Source organism: Falco rusticolus, chromosome 5 (genome assembly GCF_015220075.1).
Source record: "Falco rusticolus isolate bFalRus1 chromosome 5, bFalRus1.pri, whole genome shotgun sequence".
In the NCBI taxonomy this organism is placed as follows: Eukaryota; Metazoa; Chordata; class Aves; order Falconiformes; family Falconidae; genus Falco; species Falco rusticolus.
In genome coordinates, this window is record NC_051191.1 from 62,518,963 (window position 1) to 62,527,171 (window position 8,209).

The 8,209-nt window shown below is 38.3% G+C and overlaps 1 protein-coding gene across 1 annotated transcript; it reads right to left on the reverse strand.

The window, feature by feature from the left end:
• Positions 1-217: 217 nt before the first annotated feature.
• On the reverse strand, positions 218-6,920 carry SPIC (Spi-C transcription factor). Its single transcript, XM_037390453.1, has 4 exons — positions 6,815-6,920; positions 5,059-5,171; positions 4,035-4,140; positions 218-642 (listed from the first exon to the last, which is right to left on the reverse strand). The coding sequence occupies exons 1-4, from the start codon at positions 6,918-6,920 to the stop codon at positions 218-220; spliced, it is 750 nt and encodes a 249-aa protein (XP_037246350.1).
• Positions 6,921-8,209: the final 1,289 nt, after the last annotated feature.

Consider the following 8,209-nt stretch of genomic DNA (forward strand, 5'->3'; position numbering starts at 1 on the left):
TGGAGAATAGAACATGCCCTACAGCTGCTGGTTTTATTTAATAGTCAATGACTGCTTATCATTAACTTCAAAAGGAACAAAACTAGGCCAATAGCATTTTTCAAACCCTCCTCTTTGTGTGTTTGTATGATATCTTAAAGGAATACCTATGTACAGAGAAGAGTTCCTGTGCTGGAAAGTTGCTAGTTAACAAAGACCTGTTTATGTGAAAGATAGCCTAGCTGGCATGCTGTAATGCATACCCATTGTTATACATGTAATTATTGTAACTGGTCCAGTCATCTGCACACTGATATTCTTGATTAGATGGAATGTACGGATGATAAACTGTTTCTTTTCCCAAGAAATAAGATGGAGCAAGTCTCTGTAAAACAACAGCACTAAACTGGTATGTCAGCTTCCTTCGAATTTTAATTATTTCACCTGTTCTTCCATAATTCCTCAGTGCTCTGGCCATTTTCTGATATGTCATGACCTTGCGGTTTCCCTTTCTTTCTCCCCACAGCTCTGCAAGTTTCTCCTTGTTTTTGGAGACAAACTGGAAGACACCATTAGGCTTATCCACCCACTGGATGCAGTTTGCCATAGCTGGATCGTACAGGGACTCATGGAGGTACTCAAACAGTCGAAGTTTTTTTCTACCTATTAAGAAATAAATTTTAAAAGGTCAGCACAAAACTCTTACTTGTTTTAAAAGATGAGCAGCTGTCATTTTCCTGGAAAAAATCTTACAGGTAAAAGTATAGGTAAACCTAGTACCCTATTGCAAATTAAAAGATCTGTATAAACTATCCAACAGAAGACCAACAATAGCAAATGGGATGATAGTTCTGAAACACGTACAGATCTGTGGTGACAAAAAGGGATTCAGTCCTTAGAATTTCAAGAGCAGGTTATTTGGGGTTCATGACAAATATCTGGTGACTTCAGTGTGTGGTAGGTCTGAGAAACCACTTTCAGCAGTCTTCAGACACATGCTGTGCAGATGCATGATCAAGGAATCCACACCAGGAAATTACATCCTCAGACAGTGCAGGAAAGAGGTTCTGGAAAGCCAATCTGAATGTTTTTTAATAAGTGCTTTCCCTCAGTAATCAAAACTCAAAGATTTTGAGATGACTCAGTTTTGTCAGGTTCGTTTCAGGAATGTTTTGAGGATGCAAGGTAGTCTCTGATGTAAGAAAGGATGAGCAGGAAGTGGGAAGAGCAAGCTAGTTTTGAACCATAAACCTCACCTAGTCCATAAGGAGCTAACCTTTTGGTACCCTGTAGTTTTCTAAAGATGTGCAGAAGTGTCAGCTTGCATTCCCATGCAGAATAAAGCAAGCTCAGTACAGCGGTATTTGTCAGTTACCTAAGTTCTTCTTCCCACAGGCTCAGCTCTCAAGTTTACCAGTGAGACTTATTTAGTTCTTGTGTATCTCTCTCTCTGAAGTACTTCTAGTTCCCTTCACAAAGCCAAGGGTGACCAAGAAGCTGCTGCAAGGAGGAAGAACTTAAGTTTATAAGACAAAGAGGAACATTTTGCAGAAAGGAGAGTCTATACAGAACAGCTTCCACTTTAATTAAAGTGGAAACAAGCAGCTGCACCTAAAGTTTATAAAGTCTTGTCTTGCATGGCTATTTTAAACTAGGAATGGGGGAAAAGTGACAGTTGCTAGGGAACACTGAGGTCAAGCCAAGACATCTGTTAGGGATGACAGTAATTCTGCATCTGGTGGTAAGCAAAGAGGAGAGAAGTGACTGTCAGACTAGGAAGAAGAAAAGCCTGAGATCAGAGGTACTTTCCAAAAAATTAATAAAGTTTCATTATCTAAATAAAAATTGGCCTGTGACTTGAAGTACATGTTCTGCTAGAAATACATATAGTATTGCCAAGGTGAGAAGATTAAAAGCAAACTGAAGGACACCGCCTGGTCACAATAAACACTTCTTAGCTGGTGACCTCCTTAGGTCCTCTCCAACCTGAATTATCCTATGAGCCTATGAACCTCTGGCAGAAAAAATCAAATCAAGGGAAAATCCGCAGACTACTGTGGACTGAGTCTCTGCTGGAAAACACTAGTGTAGCCATGTCTGCAGCAGCAGCTGATTTCAGGCTGTCTGTTCTCTTAGTTCAGTTGTCATTTCTGCCCAAGCTTTTATTTCTAAACACATCGTCTCTAGCTGATATCTTGGTTTGAGAGGGTTTATTTGCTCTTTTGTGTTAATGCAGCTATGTTTCTAGAGCTCAGCTGTTATCTCCAGAGTGCTACACAATGTGGATGCACCAGTCTGAGCTTGGGTTAGTGCACAGATCTTCGTACTGCACCTCATTGCACAGGTGTGTGGTGTTCATTACCAGGCCCTAAACATTGGTCTAACTAGTAGGCTAGCGTCTGCTGGTTTCTTATGTGATCACTAGAGAGAGGCAGGTTCCTGCAGAGTCTGTTTCAGAGCATCTGCATTAGATTTCTATGCTGAATTGTCCTGAAGCAGCCAAATTCTCTCTGGGTGTGTCTAATTAAGATGCATTTCTGAAGTACCTGTCTTGATTGTCTCCACTCACCAAGCTTTAGTTCAGATCATGGAATGGTCTTGACGTGCATGAACTGGACTCCTTTCAGAGGAAACCTAACCAAAGATGCTTCCCAGAAGCTTATCTAAGCCACTGCAGATTCCAGAATTTGCAGCCAACCTAGAGATTGCCCTAAATAAACCCTTGTGAAACATTTTAAACACACTTTGGGTCCTCAGTAACGATTGTTTCATTTACAGATCCATTCCTAAAAGGCCACACTACTTACTAGTGTACAGAAAAACTCTCACGTCTCAATATGAAGCCAAGAGGACTAAATTTATTTAGGTATAGTGGAAATAGTCCCCCAAATCACAGTTTCCAGCAGGTATATTGCCATGAACACAAAGAAACGCATAAGAGGAAACAAAAAAACCCCATAAGAGTAATCAGTCATTCTGGAAATTTATGCAGGATGGCCTTCTGGAAAAGACGATTGATAACAATGTAAAAGAAATATTAAATAGGAAATGAATTTTAACAGAGCAGTAACAACTGAAGGTGAATTCAGATACTGATATGTAAAATTCCTCAGTGCAACACTGGGTGAGACTTAGAAAAGCAACATTTCTGGATTCAAAGATTTTAATTTGTAATGATGAATTTCAAGTACTAGAAGTATAGAACTTAAAAGGAGAAGCTATTCTTCCTATCGACCTAAGGAATTTGTAGTAGTAGTAGTAGTAGCTATTAAGCAACAGAAACCACAGCGTTCAGCATCAATGGGGAGAGATACCAAAAACTGACACCGTGTGGTTAAAGTTGAGACATGGGGATTTCAAAAAGCAGCAAAATCAGGAAGCTACTCAAAAAGAACCCACAGTCAAAAGTAGTCACTACAGGTCAGAGGGGAAGCTGTGGAAATCTCATCTAGCAAAGTCATAGAAAGGATGCTGAGTGCCAAACAAAAAACGAAGAATGAATGCAATGAAACAGTGAAGTACTATAATGACCAATGCCACCCAAAATATTCTTTGCAAAATACTCATTCAAGTAAAGTCAACCAAAAGGAGCACAAAAATAGCTAGATTTTTCTAGAAGTGTCAGAAGCTAAGAGGTAATGTGAAAAGTAAAAAAAGGCATAAAATCAAGTGCAAAAATAGTAATGTATGTGAAGAAAACCACTCCTTGTTGGACCACATGAAATAAAAGAAGTTATTAAAGTTGATAAGATGTTATTGATAGATAGATTTGCTTCTCTGCATCTGACTTTCAGATGATTTGGACTGAAACACCTCTTGTTTGGTTTCCCATGTACTAAATAAGAGGACAGAATAAGATAACAGATTTATCTTACCTTATGAGACTTAGCAGACAGGAATTGAACACTAGCAGTTGTATTCTAGTTACTATTAAATGTTAACTTATTTTTTCCCGTTACAAGTAAAAAAAATTAGGAAAAAGAGAAACCATGATTTTCCAAGATATTTTTTAAAGTAACAGAACGTACATGTCAAGTTATGCTCTTACTACACACCTTTCCCTGCTTTTGGCTGGCCAGCAGCATGTACCACTTGGCTTTCTGGAGTATTCTGCAGAGTATGGTAGACAGTCTCATCTGCATAAAAATCCGCTGCACTGTTCTTCAAGAATTAAGACAACAAAGAGTTACTAATAGAGTACATTCTCTGAGCAAAAAGAAACTTGTAGTAATGACTGGCACGAAGCCTTCAAATGCAACTTTTTGTCACCTCACCCGCGGAAGACTTCTCTCAGCTCCCAAGGCATGCAGTGTACCAGTAACAAGCAGCACTAATTGATGCCCCGTGGGAAGGGCTGCCCACCAGGGGAGACTTTAGAGGGAAAACAGAGTAACTGCCTCACTCTGAACCTTTAACCCTTCTGTTGGAAACAGAGGAGGAACAGTGGACTCTTGTTTCCAGAGTCAGTAAAAGACAAAGGCCAACTGGGCAGTGGCCCCTACAGATTCTGTAGTTTCTGTGTCATGTTGTCGCTAATCTGCTGGTTGAAAATGGGCTTTTGTGGAATCTATTTACCAGAAATTATCTCCCCTGCAATATTCATGTCCCATCACTCCTGAAGGCCACACTCCCAGTGTTTTAAAGAATGAATATGGACTCTTCAGGCTGAAGCTGAGCTCAGAGTCAAGATAATGCTGGTCTTCCCAGTACTCTTAAAGTAAATTGCTGTTGAAGAAACCAAAGGCATGGCACTTTCTCCCAGCAGCAGAAGCTATGTGGAGGCTGAAAGCTGTTCTCTGCCTGTTCCCAGGCAACAGAGAGAAGCCCTTTTCCCTATTGTACTGGTAGGTTTGTTAGCTGGCACATTACATGATGAGCCACAGAAGAGCACCAGAGGCAAACAGATAAGGTGACTCCTATAAAAAGATTACTAAACTTGTTTTGCAAATATTTCCCAAGGCAGTTTCATCTGATTCATGCCTGGCCAGTCCGAATTTCTGTTAGAGTTAGCATAATGATTCCTATTAGAAATCACAAATGGGCAGCCAATTTTCCATTTAAGTTTGACTGTTCACTTACAATCACATTTCTCCAGCTATATCCTTGGTCCTCTGTAGATGGTGCTGCAGAGTAGCTGGGACTTGCTCGGAGGTGGTGGTGATGGTTGATGACAGTCAGGCAATTTTTATAACCTGAGAATTAGTAGGATGGAGCAAAAAGTGAGTAAAAGGGAGAGAAGTCTAAAATGCTGCTGGGTCTGTCATAAAGCATTTATTCTGTGGCTGTCTTCTAGATAATAAAGTCTCCAGAGCCACAGTGTTTCATATCAGCAGGTTATCCAATATATTCTGTACTGTTACTACTTGCTAATCAAACCCTTGGCCTGGTGGTTTTGTTTTTTGAGGTTGGTTTTTTTTTGTTGTTGGTTTTCATAATAAAAACAACATTTTTTAAGATAAAATGTCAAATTTTTTGTAGTATCGTGAAATAGTTTGGTTGATAGAAAAAGGAGGGCCTAAGAGATCACCAAACATAAGGAACAGGATCATTACAGACTACTATAATACATGTATTAGAAAGGAAAAGGGAATGTCACGCAGCTCTGCAGGCCATTGGTACAATACAAGTCAAAGTCTCCAATCGTGAATGAAGTGAAGGAGCATCAGAGCACCTGCAATCTCTGAAAAAATGACACAGAAAGAACCCAAGGCCTCAGGGTGTTTAAAAGAAGCACAGAACACTGGGCTGAGGCACTTGCAATAAATTACACACTGCAGTTGGTCATAAGATTTTGGAGGGTCCACCTATTGCAAGTGGAAATGTGGGTGCAGCTGTGGGACATACTAAACACTGAGTTTCAGGTGTTTAATACCACTCTCCATCAGCCCTAACAACAGATACAGGCAAGAACATTGCAAGTAAATGTATGTAGTGGGTGCTTCAGCATGTGTAAATTACCAGTGCAGTGGAGTCAAAAATCTATTAACAACAGCTGAAGATATAGCCCAATTGGTCTTATTTACATTTTAGTAAATAATAGATAATATGTAAATAAACTTCCTCATATGAAATGCATTCCACAGAAAAGAGAGCAGATATTTTGTTCTGGACTCAGAAGGTTTGTGATGTAGCCTCCTATTTTCCCTTTCTTCCATTTCTATTCACAGTGTAAAAACACCAAATAGAGATTTTAAATTTTATACTAATTTAACTGCCAAAACCTTGCCTGAACTGGAACAATTTACAGCTTGCCTGTATTTTAAGCTTTTTAAAGTATAAAAGTCTTGAAGCCAAGAAAAACACTTTTCTATTAATTTTCCAAACTCAAACTTTCATTTCTGCATAAAAATATTTTAAATCTATATTTTAATGTAAAAAAAGTAATTGTGGATATTAATTTCACCTGTTGGACTCTTGGTCTTTTTTTTTTGTTTGGGGTTCCCCCCCCCACTGGAATTCATTATATGAGTTTATTCACAGCATAACAGAAGGACATTTTTTAATTAAAACTGGAAAATGGCTGTTGCGCTATGGTCCTATATGCTGTCATTATAGGAAATCTGAGCTCAATGCACCCAGGCTAGTACTGGGGGGAAGGCAGAGGGTGACCGTCCAACAGTTCCCCTGTGCTATGACATGGAATATGCACGACGCACTGGGCAGTACTAATGGAGGGGTGGAAACCCTCCAAATATTCTTCCCCCTTTCCATCCTCCCAACATAACCCTCTGCTGTCCATTATTCCACCTCTGGGAATCCCACCTACGTACTTCAAGATGTAGTTTCCTGTAAAAATAAAAAGTGGTAAATGAAATGGAATAACGGTCTTCTTTACCTGTTGAATACTGCATTTGTCTGTCAGAGTGCTGCTGCAGTACTTCTAGCGCATCCTCGAAAGCCTGGCCCAGTACGTCTTGGTCAGGAAAACTCTGCAAGAACATTTTTCTGTCAGGAGCCAGAAAAGATCAGGCTGGTTCTTTCAACATTGTCAGTCGGAAAATTCCAAATCAATACAGTCATGACATAGAATATACATCCTTCTGGAATATGTATTTTTCAGACACTGAGGCATTACCATAATAGTTTACTATTATGAGAAAGTTCTCGCTCCTTTGAGAAGTCTCTTTGAGGTCGTAGGACAACTCACACGGGTAACATTACTCACTTGTGCAAATGTTTCCAGGTTCGTTTCCTTAATTTGCAGCAGAAGTTTACATAAAGGGTGTTACTGCTATTAGAGTGTTTTATAGTATGTAATACAGAGGTACATATCACTTGTGTAACATGATTTATGAAGCCAAAGTTATCATTCATTGACATGACATGAAATTATTATGCACAAGTTATGAAGTGGTTATGCAGGGAAAATGCTATACTATGCCAGTATAGGAAACCAAGTGTGGGCTTTCAGAAAACTGCTCCTTATAATTTTGGAACGTCTTGTTCTAAAAAGCTAAAAAAACCCCCCAAATCTGAGTTTGACTTGAGTTTTCTGTAGCATGTTTGAAGTACTCAATAGTGAAAGAGAATAAAGGCAGTGTAGACTTACCATTATTTAGATAACAAAACTTGAATCCTGTTTAAAATAAAGAGTATTTTAAAAATTGTATGTTTCAAAATAAACAGTAACTCTCTCATTATAAATAAAATTAACTAAATGAAATAACTCTATTATTTCCAGCGATGAGATCAAACATATTTAATAACAGAGTTAAAAGTAATTTAAGATTAGAAAGTGGTATTTTAATGAAATTCAATACTTGCAACATTGTATTTTGTTTTTTTAAATTCATGCTTTTTTCATTACCGTGGTGTCCAGTTTCATTAATACTGTAACTTTTATATTATTATCCACATAATTGTAAACACATTTTTTAAAGACATTATGAACTGAAAATGTGTTATTGCTGATATTCAGCCTAATTAGCACAAGTACTAATTTTGCAAATAAAATACTGACCTGAATTAAACACAAGAGTTTAAGCCCCTTTGGTTTGCAGACCCAGTTGAAACAACTCAGGGTGTTTTCATAATGCAGATCAGACTATGGCTGTATATGAATATATATAAGCTCTCTGACTAATTGTGAGTTCCAGAAGCAAATTTGATTGTTAATAAACAGTGAAAATTGACAGACTTTCAGCTAGTTTAACGTGGATTATACTTTACATACAACATTACTCAGAAACAATTCCTTAGTACTTCCTTTTTATTTATATTTATTAGTTTA

Coding starts and splice junctions, on each gene's coding strand:
- SPIC (XM_037390453.1), bottom strand. CDS start 6,920: ATGTTCTTGCAGAGTTTTCCTGACCAAGACGTACTGGGCCAGGCTTTC. Junction 5,172..6,814: donor ACAAATGCAGTATTCAACAG/GTAAAGAAGACC, acceptor ACTAATTCTCAG/GTTATAAAAATTGCCTGACT. Junction 643..4,034: donor CCAGCCAAAAGCAGGGAAAG/GTGTGTAGTAAG, acceptor ATTTCTTAATAG/GTAGAAAAAAACTTCGACTG.